A 13,619-nucleotide genomic window follows, 5' to 3' on the forward strand; every position below is an offset into this window, starting at 1 on the left:
GAAATTTGACGTCCAGTTTTGGCGCCGCCTACTGAGGAATGAATCGGATATAAAAATGCGACCACCAAACATAAACAAATAGTGAAAGGATTTAGCAATTCTGAATATGAGTAGAAAGTCTACATTCTCCGGTTTGATGAAACTTTGCACTCGTCTTTAGTATGACAAACCGTGTGTTTGGCATAAAAGAGGAGACCTCATTGCTTCAATATTGATTACATAATGAAGAATATATATGCAAAAAAACGCGTAATTTTGGAAATACACGCAAAAAAACGCGTGATTTTGAAAAAAAAAACGCATGAAATGTCTAGATCTGGTGTAATCTGTAATTGTTTCGAAAAAATTGACTTTGGGACTGGGACCGCATAATTTCGAAAATCCACGTAGAAAAAAAACTGCAAAACTGGAAAAAATGTATGACAAATATCTTAGAAATTATTGAAACGTCCAGATCAGGAATCATCTCCAAAAAAAAATTGAGATCTCTGAAATCGAAGAATTTTTTAATGCCAAATGTCTGCAAAACATCGAGATCTGGTGTCACATAAAAAAAATATTTGGAAAAAAATGAGTTTAGGACTAGGACCGCAAAATTTCGGAAAAACGGCAAAACTGAAGAATTCTTTTATATGACAAATGTTTTATAAATTGATGAAACGTTCAGATCTGGAACAATCTCAAAAACATTTTTTTAATCGACTTTGGGACTTTGTGGTTTCCGAAATTAAAGTTTTGTTTTTATGATGCCGAATGTCTTAGAAATGCATGAAATGTCGAGATCTGAAGATTTTTTTTAAGACAAACATCTCAAAAAATTCATGAAATTTTCAGATCTGCAATAATCTCAAAAAAAAAAAAATATTAAAAAAATCGAGGATTTAGAAAATTTTTGTGATTTCCGAAATCGAAGATTTTTTTTCTGATGCCGAATGTCTTAGAAATGTCTGAAACGTCGAGATCTGGTGTCACATCAAAAACAATTTTTTGAAATAAAAATCAACTTCTGGGCTGGGACCGCGTAATTTCGGAAATCCGCGTAGAAAGAAACCGCAAAACTAAAGTTTTTTTAATGACTATTGTTTTAGAAATTGATGAAACGTTCAGATCTGGAACAATCTATAAAAAAATTCGGGACTTGGAAAATGCCGAATGTCTTAGAAATGCATGAAACGTCGAGATCTGAAGATTTTTTTTAAGACAAATGTCACAGAAATTCATGAAATTTTCAGATCTGTAATAATCTAAAAAAAAAAAATAAAAAAATCGACTTTAGGATTAAGAAAAATTTTGTGATTTCTGAAATCGAAGATTTTTGTTTTTGATGCCGAATGTCTTAGAAATTCATGAAACGTCGAGATATGGTGTCACATCAAAAACTTTTTTTTTTTAATAAAAATCGACTTCTGGGCTGGGACCGCGTAATTTCGGAAATCCGCGTAGAAAGAAAAACCGCAAAACTGAAAATGTTTTTTTAAGACAAATGTCACAGAAATTAATGAAATTTTCAGATCTGGAATAATCCCGAAAAAAAATTTTTTTTTAAAGCGACTTCGGGATTTTGTGATTTCCGAAACCGAAGATATTGTTTTGATTTCAAAATTTTTTTTGAAACAATGGACACCAGATTTCGATTTTTCATGCATTTCTACGGTAGAACAAGAAAACCGGATAACTTTTAAATTCCGCGTAAAAAACCTGCAAACCTCCGAAAATTAACGTAAAATGAGCTGCGTGATTTTTGTATGGGCTTTATTTATTTATTTATTCATTTATTTATTTATTTATTTATTTACTTATTAATTTATTTATTTACTTATTTATTTATTTATTTATTTACTTATTTATTTATTTATTTACTTAGGAGCAAGGGAAAAGCCCAGTGGAGCTTAGATTCTATTTCCAAATGATACATATTACACGTTATTGTAAACTAATCTATCATACTATCTCCTCTAAATATCTATAATTTAATCCTCAATTCATCCGCTGGCAGGCGAAAAATTTTGAAAATAAGTTAAAGACTGTCCCAGAAACAATGGACGCACTGTGATTTTACTGTAAATAATTTACAAGTGTTAGATATTCAAATTTTATTCGATATACTGATAATATTAGACTACAACAACAGAATATTATTCTCAACATTTGCTACTTAGCCATTGTAGACTAGCTGGCGACAAGTTCCTTCCGACATGTTTCCTAAGATGTGCCTTCGTTAATGCCCTAAATTCCTCAATTGATCGAAGTTGTGGACAATTTGGGACGAAAGTGACATTTTTAGTAGTATACCATTCTACCGTTGATTCCGAGTAGTGGCAAGAAGCAAGATCTGGCCAGAAGACAACAGGATCCTTGTGGCTTCGAATCATGGGTAGAAGTCGTTCCAAGACAAGTCGTAGAAGACATTCCTTGATGTATATTTCGCTGTTCATTGAAGCAGTGGTGATGAAGGGTTTCGAAATCTTACCGCAGCTACAAATTGCTTGCCAGACCATAGCTTTCTTACCAAATTTTTCGACTACAATGTTTCTTACAAAATTTTTCGACTTCAATGTTGTCTCGGACTGGTTTAACATTTGCCCTTCTCGCACCGTATAATATTGTGGTCCCGGCAAGGATTTGTAATCGAGTTTAACGTAGGTTTCGTCGTCCATGACAATGCAGTTCAAATTTCCAGCAAGAATCGTATTGTACAGCTTTCGAACCCTCGGCCTGATCGATGCTTCTTGTTTCGGACTACGTTTTGGTTGTTTCTGCTTCTTATAGGTTCGAAGATTCAAACGTTCTTTAGCACGAAGAACATTTGACTTAGAAGTGCCCACTTTTTTGGCCACATCCTGAACTGAAACCTCCTTCTTTTGCTCGAACGCCTTCAGTATACGTTTATCCAACTGAGGGTTAGCAGGACCTTTTTTTTCGACCCGTTTCCGGTGTATCCTCAAAGGTGTTATCCTCACCGAACTTCCTGATTGCATTTCGCACGACTTTTTCACTTACTCCTTCCATTTTTGCTATCTTTCTCAGTGACAGTCCGCGTCTTGTGCACCATTTGTACACAATTTTTCGACTTTGTTCTGCTGAAAGTCCACGCATTTCGAAACAAACTAATGATAACGAATAAACAACTGCACAAGTGGTTAGAGAAGAGTGTAAACAACAGGACGCAGCCATAAAAATTGACAGATTTTGAACCATGGCAGCGGTTTTTGGTTGCGTCCATACTTTCTGGGACAGTCTTTATTCACAGTGTTGCGGGACAAATGAAAATCGAGTACATTTGAACAAACGTTGAATGATCGACACATACTAGCAAACAATTCATTAAATCCATAGTTTGTTCTAGCACGAGAGATTCTGAAGAAAGAGTTTAACCGCAAGTTTCGTTTGAAATAGAGTAATCATACGTGATCGTGTTTCGTTTGCGAGAGAAAGAGATGACGGAACATTTTGAGGCGTTTAGTAGCATCCTGTTAACGTTGCATCAGTTATAGAATACATCTAACTGAGTTTGTAAGAAAGCGGGATTTTCAGAATCCTGGATGGAATGGAACAATTTGAAATTCAAGTCGTTGAGGTATAATAAGAATATGAACGGCCCCAGATGGCTTCCGTGTGGAGCTCCGGAACTCGCAATGAATAGTTAAGTAACGTTGGCTCCTTTATTCAAATCAATCAAATCAAATTGCGCAAATCGGGCTCTCTAACAGAATATACACTGAACAAAACAGTTAAATGCTTTTTCAAAAATAAGAAAATTAACAAAACCATAAAAGAAAGGAAAGGTTCCCAATATTTTTATTTAAAACTAAAAGTTCAAAATTTCTCCAATACTAGTGAGTTAGTAGTTGTTTGAATGTTTTGAGGTTTGATTTCTAAGCTACTATTAAATTTTGTTGGTGATTGGAATTCTGGAAAAAGGAAATAGATATTAGATTGTCACTTTAAATCGCACCGCTAGCTGCCATTTTATGCTTAGTTGAACAAAACTCTCATTTCTGTTTTTTTAATTCCATTCCTTAGAACCAACGTGCGGTGCGAACGAGTTCCAGTGTAAATCGGGTCGTTGCATCCCGCTGAACTTCCGGTGCGATCACGAGAACGACTGCGGTGACCATTCGGATGAGTTCGAGTGTGGCAATGTGACGTGTGCGGCTTCGCAGTTTGCCTGTGAGAATGGACGGTGCATTCCGAACATCTGGAAGTGTGACAGCGAAAATGACTGCGGGGACGGTTCGGACGAGGGTGATTTCTGTGCCGAGAAAACCTGTGCGTACTTCCAGTTCACTTGTCCCCGGACGGGGCACTGCATACCGCAGAGCTGGGTATGCGACGGCGATGACGACTGTTTCGATAAACAGGACGAGAAGGACTGTCCACCGATTACGTGCCTAGCCAATCAGTTCAAGTGTAATGATTTGCGACAGTGTGTCGAAGAGACGTACAAGTGCGATGGGATACCGGATTGTAACGATGGTAGCGATGAGCTGGGATGTCCCACGACGGAACCGAATCAGTGCAATATGGAGAAACACTTCCGGTGTAAGTCTTCGGGGGTTTGTATTCCGGTTTCGTGGCACTGTGATGGATCCAACGATTGCGAGGATCATTCGGATGAGGAGGAATGTGGAAAGATTACCTGTCCGAACAATTTCTACAAATGTAAAAATTCCAAATGCGTCTATAAGTCTTATATTTGTGATGGTAAAGATGATTGCGGCGACAATTCGGATGAGGGTGTCGAGCATGCTTGCATAACTCCACCGCAGAGATGTCCGCATGGACAGTGGGCATGTCCGGGAATCACCGGACGGTGTGTGAATTTAACTTCGGTGTGTGACGACGTAGAAGACTGTCCCAATGGTGCCGACGAGGGGCTGGGTTGTGATTTAGCCCAGTGTCAGCACCAATCCGGATTGTGTTCCAATGGATGCCAGAAGACTCCACTGGGAGCTCTGTGCATTTGTCCACCCGGTGAGGAACTTGCTCCGGATAATTTCACTTGCAGAGATCTGAATGAATGCGATCCTCCGGGACTGTGTTCGCAGATCTGCACCAACACCAAGGGATCGTATTTCTGTTCCTGTAAGGATGGCTACATTCTGGAGCCGAACAAGCATACCTGCAAGGCCGTTAATCATTCCTCCGCCTTCCTGATCATCTCCAACCGTCACTCAATTTTGGTCGCAGATCTGAACGAACAGGGTTTGGAGCGGGTCCCGATAATTGTAGAAAATGTTGTGGCAACCGCATCCAATATGCACACGGGAACGATTTTCTGGAGTGACATGAAACTTAAGAAGATTTCCCGGTTGGATCGTGGTCAGGAACCGCAGGAAATCATTTCCACCGGATTGGATCTGGTGGAAGGTTTAGCATACGATTGGATCGGCCAAAATCTGTACTGGCTCGACAGCAAACTGAACACGATCGAGGTATGCAACGAAAACGGCTCCAACCGATTGGTTCTGGTCCGGGAAAATATCACTCAACCGCGTGGTATGTGCCTGGATCCAAGCGCGAATGCCAAATGGCTCTTCTGGACCGATTGGGGTGAGAACCCTCGGATCGAGCGTATCGGCATGGACGGGACCATGCGACAAACCATCATCAACACCAAAATCTACTGGCCCAACGGGTTAACACTGGACATCGCAACGCAGCGAGTTTATTTTGCCGACTCGAAGTTAGATTTCATCGATTTCTGCTACTACAATGGAACGGGTCGTCAGCAGGTGCTAGCCGCCAGTCACTATCTGCTTCATGCTCACTCGCTTTCACTGTTCGAGGACACGCTGTACTGGACGGACCGTCAGCTGAATCGTGTTCTATCGGCCAACAAATTCATCGGAACGAACCAAACCGTAGTCAGTCATCTGATCTCGCAACCTCTGTCGATCCACGTGCATCATCCTTCGCTGCAACCGTTGTACGAAAGCCCCTGTAAGGTGGCCACTTGTCAGCACATTTGCTTGCTTAGTCCATCGGAGAAGACGGGTTATTCGTGCAAGTGCAAACCGGGCTACAAACTGATCGCGGAAGGTGGACGGTGCGTGGAGGAGGAAAATTCCTACCTGATGGTGCTGAAGGGTAATCAGATTGTCGATATTCCGTTCAACGGAGGAGACATCCGGGCGGGAAGTTTGATTCCGGTGGTCGGAATCGAAGGTGGCATCAGTTTGGACTACGATCGGAAGGGTGAAACGTTGTTCTGGGTACAGGGCAAAGAGGATGATGATGAAAATTGTACGATTTTCACTAGCCCTTACGGAGGTGGCAACAAAACGGAGTTCCTGGGACTGGACAACGGATTGGTGGGGGCTGCTTACACGATTGCGTTTGATTGGATCGGTAGGAATCTGTTTATTGGAAATAGAATTGCCAGCAACATCGAAGCCATCAACGTCGATGGGAAGGTTAAGTACCGAACGGTCGTCCTGGTCAACGATGGTAACAAGACTTCGGTTTCCAAGCCGAAACAGATTGCGTTGGATCCGACGAGTGGAAAACTGTTCTGGATTGACGAGGGAGGATTCGGGGTTCCGACCAAGGTCGCCATGGCCAACATGGACGGGTCGAACCCTACGATATTGGACGACACGATCCAATATCCGGAATCGATAACCGTCGACGTGGACAAACGGATGGTGTACTACAGTTCGCAATATCCGCCGGCCATCATGTCGATCGACTACGACAAGAGTAACAAAAAGACTATCCTCAACGAAGAACATTCGATTTCGAAACCTAGGGGTCTGGGAGTTTTGGAGTCTAGACTGTACTTCATGGATCCTACTTATGAGAAAATCGTTCGGGTAGACTTGCCCAACGGAGATAACGCCAAGACTATACTGGACAACGAACCGGATTTGAAAAACATGATCATCTACAGAAAGCGATCGATGCTACAGCATCCCTGTACGATGAGCAATGGAGGCTGCGAACATATCTGCATCCCACGGGAGAACAGTGCTCGGGTTTGTGCTTGCGGAATCGGTTACAAGAAGGAAAACGAGGTTGCCTGTACTCCGTTTAAAACGTTTGCCGTCGTATCTCAGCTCGATATGACCCGGGGTTACAGTTTGCGGGATAGCTCGGAAGCCATGGTACCCATCACTGGGTCCGGTCATCACATTCTACATGTGGACATCCTATACCGAGAGTCGTGGATCTACTGGGTGGAATACAACCGTGGTCACTGGAATGGGATATTCCGAATTCGTCCAAACGGAACGGAACTTCAGAGCGTGGTCAAGGAAGGTATTGGAAGCAATGGAATTCGTGGAATTGCCATTGACTGGGTCGCTGGAAACATGTACTTTACGAATGTATTTCCCCATGAAAATTACGTCGAGGTCAGCTGGTTGGATGGAACGCATCGGAAAATAATCGTCAAAACTACCAACGACGCCCCCCGGGAGTTAGCGGTGAACCCCATCAAGCGGTTGCTCTACTGGATTGACTATGGTCAATATCCTAGAATCGGCAAGTGTTACTTGGATGGATCGAACTGGACTCCGGTTGTAACGTCTGGAATTTCCAACCCACGGGATTTAACCGTTGATATGCTAACTCACGACGTCTACTGGGTGGATTCCAAACTGGACATGATCCAGAAAATATCTTACAACGGTGGTAATCGACAGGTGATTCGTCGAAATCTGGCCAATCCAATGGCGATCGCTGTATTCCTGAACGAAATCTACTGGGTCGATCGAAACCTGTTGACGGTGTTCAAGGCATCGAAGTTCCCGGAAAACACCACCCTTCCGGAGAAGGTACGAACCAATCTGCAGAAGCTACGGGACATTGCTATCTACGACATCAACAATCAACCCATGGACGATAACAACCCGTGTCTACGACTCGGAAACGGTGGTTGTGATCAGTTGTGCTTTAGTTTTCCTCCGGAGTACAATCAGAAGCCTAGCTTCAAGTGTGACTGTGCGGTTGGTCGGCTATCGACGGATGGTCGTCGCTGTGAACTCACCGATGAGTACGTTGTTTTCTCCACCCGAACCGAAATCCGAGCGATCGAGCTGGATCATACCTCGACGAATGTCCCGTTCGCACCGGTCGTCAATTTAACGAACGTCGTCGGGTTGGACTTCGACTACGCCGACAACAAACTGTTCTTCACACAGATTAGACCTTGGGCCAAGATCGCCTATACGAAAGGTGATAAACCGGATGTGGCCAGTATTACACCGATAATCTCGCGCGGAATCAATCCGGAAGGTGTGGCGTACGATTGGACGCAGAAGAAAATCTACTGGACGGACAGTTCGAATAATTCGATCTATGCGATGAACCTGGACGGATCGGATCTGGTGATGATCACGCGAGTTGAACGACCCCGCGCGATCGTGTTGGATCCCTGCAATGGAACACTGTACTTCACCGATTGGGGACGATTCGGAACGTCCGGTAAAATCTTCCGAACGACGATGGCTGGTTCGTTGAAGCGTGCTATTATCGATAAGGATCTATCGCAACCGAGCGGTTTGGCGATCGATTACGATGAACGAATGCTGTACTGGACGGATGCGGTTCGGGAGAAGATCGAACGTTCGAAACTGGACGGCAAGAATCGTGAGGTGCTGGTTTCAGCAACGATCTACCCATTCGCGATCACCGTATTCCGAAACTACATCTACTGGACGGATCTTCAGTTGCGGGGAGTCTACCGAGCGGAGAAACATACCGGTGCAAACATGATTGAGATGGTCAAACGACTGGAAGATTCTCCGAGAGATATTCACGTGTATAGTCACAGTCGGCAACAGTGTCAGGCAAATCCGTGCTTGCAGAATAACGGTGGATGTGCCCAGAGTTGCCATCCGGGATTGAATGGTAAGGCCGAGTGTAAATGCGACGATTCAACGAAACCGGTCAACGAAGGACGCATGTGTGCGCCGAAGAACCATACCTGCGATTCCAGCAAGTTCTACTGTCAAAACGGAAAGTGTATCTCGCGGATGTGGTCTTGCGATGGTGACGACGATTGTGGTGACAATTCCGACGAAGACGTGAACTACTGTGCGTTCCATTCTTGCGGACCAAATGAGTTCCGGTGTAACAACGGTCGGTGTATCTTCAAGTCGTGGAAATGTGATCACGAGAATGACTGTAAGGACGGGTCGGATGAGGAAAATTGCTCGTATCCACCTTGCGTCGATGGAGAGTTCACCTGTTTGAATGGGCGCTGTATTCCGCAGAGTCAGGTCTGTAATGGTGTTAACGATTGCAAGGACAATGCAACGTCGGATGAAACGCACGAACGTTGCCCGAAGAACACGACCTGTCCGGTCAATCATCTGAAGTGTGACAAGACGAATATCTGCGTCGAACCGTATTGGCTGTGCGATGGAGATAACGATTGCGGTGATAATTCGGATGAAGATCCGTTACACTGTGCGCAGCGTACGTGTCCCCAGAATAGCTTCCGTTGTCCGAACCATCGATGTATCCCGGCTACCTGGTACTGCGATGGGGATGACGATTGTGGCGATGGTGCTGACGAACCGCCAGAGTACTGCAAATCGGAAGGTCGAACGTGCTTCGGTGACTTGTTCACTTGTGACAATGGCAACTGTATTCCACGGATTTACATCTGCGATGGTGATAACGATTGTCTGGATAACAGTGACGAAGATAATAGGCATCAGTGCAATGATCGAAAGTGTGACGAAGAAACGGAGTTTACCTGTCAGGAGAACAAGGCTTGGGCTCGGGCGCAGTGCATCCCGAAGAAGTGGATCTGCGACGGTGATCCGGATTGTGTTGATGGGGCTGATGAAAATACGACACTGCATAACTGTCCAACGCCGCAACCTTGTGGCGATGATCAGTTTACCTGTGCTAACGGCAGATGTATCAATCAGGTTAGTTGATCCGTCTCATTCTCATTTCTCAGTTATTCATTTCTGTTTTTTTTTTATTTCCTGTAGGGATGGGTTTGCGATCATGACAACGATTGTGGGGATGGTTCCGACGAAGGCAAGAAGTGTAACAGCCAGTATAAGACCTGTTCGACGCAGGAGTTCACCTGTCAGAACTTCAAGTGCGTACGGAATCAGTATCGGTGCGATGGCGAAGATGATTGCGGTGATCACAGCGATGAGGTCGGTTGTGTCAAGGAAAATAACACGTGTGCGGATGGCAAGTTTACTTGCAACAATGGTCAGTGCATCGACTATCATCTGGTGTGCAATAAGGTGCCGGACTGTTCGGATGAATCGGATGAACCGCTGCACTGCAACGTGGACGAGTGCGCCAAGGTGGAGATTCATCGGTGTGGCCACAAATGTGTGGATACTTTGACCGGATACTACTGCGATTGCAATCAGGGTTACAAGTGAGTATGATTTCAGAACGGAAGTGTTTGTGTTTCGAAGAGGTTGGGTCTCAGAACTGAGTATTTCCTTTGTACTTGTGAGGAGTTATCCGCCATTCTGCAGTATACCTAAAACTTACATATTCCCACAAGGTGGTTCCTTGAGCCCACTTATTGTCATCATGTTTGTGAATGATCGATGTAACCATATCTGTTTATTTATTTATTTATTGGTTACTTGAAAATCGACCGACACAGTATTGTTTTAATGAAAGTTTCTAATAATATTTAAAAAGTTGATTCTAATCAATTCGGTTCCGCGTTAAATAATAATCGAATCTGGACGAAGCTAGGTTGAATGGTCGTTGAAGGCCGAGGATAGATGTTGCGAAGAGCTCTCTGTCGAACGCTAATGTTGATTTCTCCAAGCAGTGAGATGCCTTCGCTAAAATGTAGTTTATATGCTGTTAGAACGTCAATTATTCAACAAGGGAGACTCCTAGATCTGTCACACATGTCATTTTACATATTTCCGAACCTTCGAAACGATAACTGAATTTAAGAAGAAGTTTGCTCCTCGAAAACGTGATGATTGAGCAATTATCCGGGTTCAGTGTCATTGGATTAATTCCAAACCATTCAGCAGAGAAGGCCTCTAGTTGTCGTTGTAGAACAGCAGCGTCCTCGCTGTTTACGCATTTCAAGATACATTTTAACATCATCGTCAAACGATACACGTGGACCTTCCAGCCAAAAAATTGTCGTCATTGAAGTAAAGTAGGATGATCAAAGGACCCAGGTTGCTTCCATCTGGAATTCCAGATCGATTTGGTACAAAGATGACGCGTTGTGTTTGGTGAGACCAGAAAGGTGCGATGTAACGAGTCTCTAAAACTAGGTGAAACTCATAATACTGTCACAGATAACAAATTTCAATTCATTTGAACCATGAATTGATCGAGAAACGACAATGCTCCTACACACAAATCAAAACCGGACCAGGATACAGACAAAGCACTTGGCTGGAAGCTGCTACGCCACCCGCCGTATTCACTAGACTTGACCCCTTCCGATAACCATTTGTTTTCATCCATTGGCTGAGCAGCACTTCAATTCCTACGAAGAAGTCGGCATTTTTATTGGCGCGGCGTACATAAGTTGCCGGATAGGTCAAAAAAACAATGGTCAATAATTTGAATATTTTTTCCAATTCAAAATTAGTGGTTTATTTTAATAAAAAAAAACTCACTTCATACCAAATATTGACACCATGCTTAAGAATCGCCGAAGGAACCATATCAAATCTATTAACACGGTTCTTAAAGTTATTACTATTATGCTAGAACAGAAGCACCTTGATATATTAAATGATTGTGTACCATTTCTAAGAATGCATTCCAACAACGAGCAGATCTTCTACCTGGAAAACATCTGTGTCAGAACAAACCAATCTCCGGAAAATTAATTTCCAGGATGAACTATCCGTAAACCGAGCGCAACGAAAAATATGCTGAATGTGGTTTTTCCGCATCGTTTTGATGAGCGTCATTTGTTTTTCAGTTTTGGAGTTGTCTTTGTTCAACACCAAGAAACGAATAGTTGAATAGTTATTCTGACTGCAGACGTTCCAAAATAACTCGAAGTCGTCTGCGTATGAGAGCTTCTAGTACTTTAAAGAAAGCTTGACGTCACTAATGTAAATTAGAAAAATGAGAGGTCCAAGGTGACTTCCTTGTGGTACACCAGATGTAATAGTAATAGGATTGAGAAGTGGTGTCGCACTCAATGCGGAAAATTAACCAAAATTTGGGCAGCAGACGCATTAAATCTATGCAGGAATGCCTCATTCCGCAAATTTTTTGATGCGGTTGGTTAGGGATAGTATCCTATTGTTTCTGATCGTCTACGCGTCATGGAAAAAGGCCAGAAGGTGGAGAAAATTTGCTCACTTGGCATGAAATGAAAGGTTGTCCGCACCGGATTGTGACAGGAGGTGAGAAACGGATTTATTTTGAGAATCTTGGGTCTTTCCTGGGCAACCATCGACATCAATCTGGCATTACTCAAAAAGCAAGCTAGACAAAGTTCTCGCACACCCAGTGAAAGAGGTAAAAAATATCATGTTTGAACTCAGATGGAATCTTTGGCTTCATCCGCCATACGCCCCAGACATGACTCCGTTCGACTATCATTTGTTTTTGTCAATGTCTTACGCGTTTGTTGACCAGCACTTCACTAGTGATGAAGATGTGGAAAACTGGATTCACGACCGGATCGCTTGAAAAGATGAACATTTCTTTCGAATTGGTATTCGTGAGGTGCTTAGCTTCCGTATTTTGAATCTAGGGTTTTAACAACAGATACCACAAGGATGAGTACTGAGCGAACATATCATTGTTTAATCAAGATTCAACAAATGAAAAGAACTCGAGCACACTCCTGAAGCATGTTCGGCTATGCTGATGCAGATTCGGTTCAACTTTTGGTGTCAGTCGATAAAACCTGGATTCATTATTGCACGTCAGAGAACAGAAAGAATACTCTCATTGTTTTCGATTTACTGACCAATAAAATAGATTGCCGCATGATTTTAGAAAAAGAAAATTCACGTTCTGGGTAGATCAATTTGGAGAACGGATTTTCTCCGAAGCGGCGGCTGAAACAGTCCCTTTGGAAGTTCGTTATTACTGTATTAATAGTGAACATCATCGTTTGAAATTAAAATATTTAAAATAGTACAAACTTGTTTTAAAAAAGTTGTGTAAAACATACAAGTGAAAATTCGCTTAAAATTTCCGTTGCATACAATTTTACATGCAATAATTACCATTGTATGCAAGCTCAAACGCAAGGGCCCGTAAGTGGTTGCTAGGCAGCTCGATGCGTCTCTGTAGGTGAATTGCTAGTAGGTGTTCACTTTGCCAAACAATCGTTAAATTTCGTACACATACAAAAAACAATCACAGTAGGCGTGCGCGTCGAATGTGAAAAATGTTTGCTCCCGTCAAAATTTTTCGAAAATTAACTTTTTCTCTTTATAATAGAAAATATAATAAATAAAGTCTTTGCGAATGCGATTCTTTGCTTAGTAGAAGTGAATTTTGATTTATTTTTCATGTGAAGATGTGTGATTCGAATTTCGAAACTTATGTTGTATTCATAAAGACTGGCTCATGGAGTCTTTTCGTCATGGCCGATTTTCTGTGAGCTAAATTGGTGATAATTGAGATTCGACTTTCGATTTGACAGGAATGGTGTAGTCGGCGAGATTGTTCTAATTTTC

The 13,619-nt window shown here is 42.7% G+C and overlaps 1 protein-coding gene across 4 annotated transcripts in view; it reads left to right on the plus strand.

The window, feature by feature from the left end:
* The window catches only part of LOC131426308 (low-density lipoprotein receptor-related protein 2), a 115,834-nt gene that overhangs the window by 84,277 nt on the left and 17,938 nt on the right, over positions 1–13,619 (plus strand). For all 4 annotated transcript variants that reach the window (XM_058588938.1, XM_058588940.1, XM_058588941.1 and 1 more), the window contains exons 8-9: positions 4,024–9,884; positions 9,951–10,357. In XM_058588938.1, coding sequence (XP_058444921.1) covers positions 4,024–9,884; positions 9,951–10,357 — 6,268 coding nt within the window. The remainder of the gene's footprint in view (positions 1–4,023; positions 9,885–9,950; positions 10,358–13,619) is intronic.

Source organism: Malaya genurostris, chromosome 1 (genome assembly GCF_030247185.1).
Source record: "Malaya genurostris strain Urasoe2022 chromosome 1, Malgen_1.1, whole genome shotgun sequence".
NCBI lineage: Eukaryota > Metazoa > Arthropoda > Insecta > Diptera > Culicidae > Malaya > Malaya genurostris.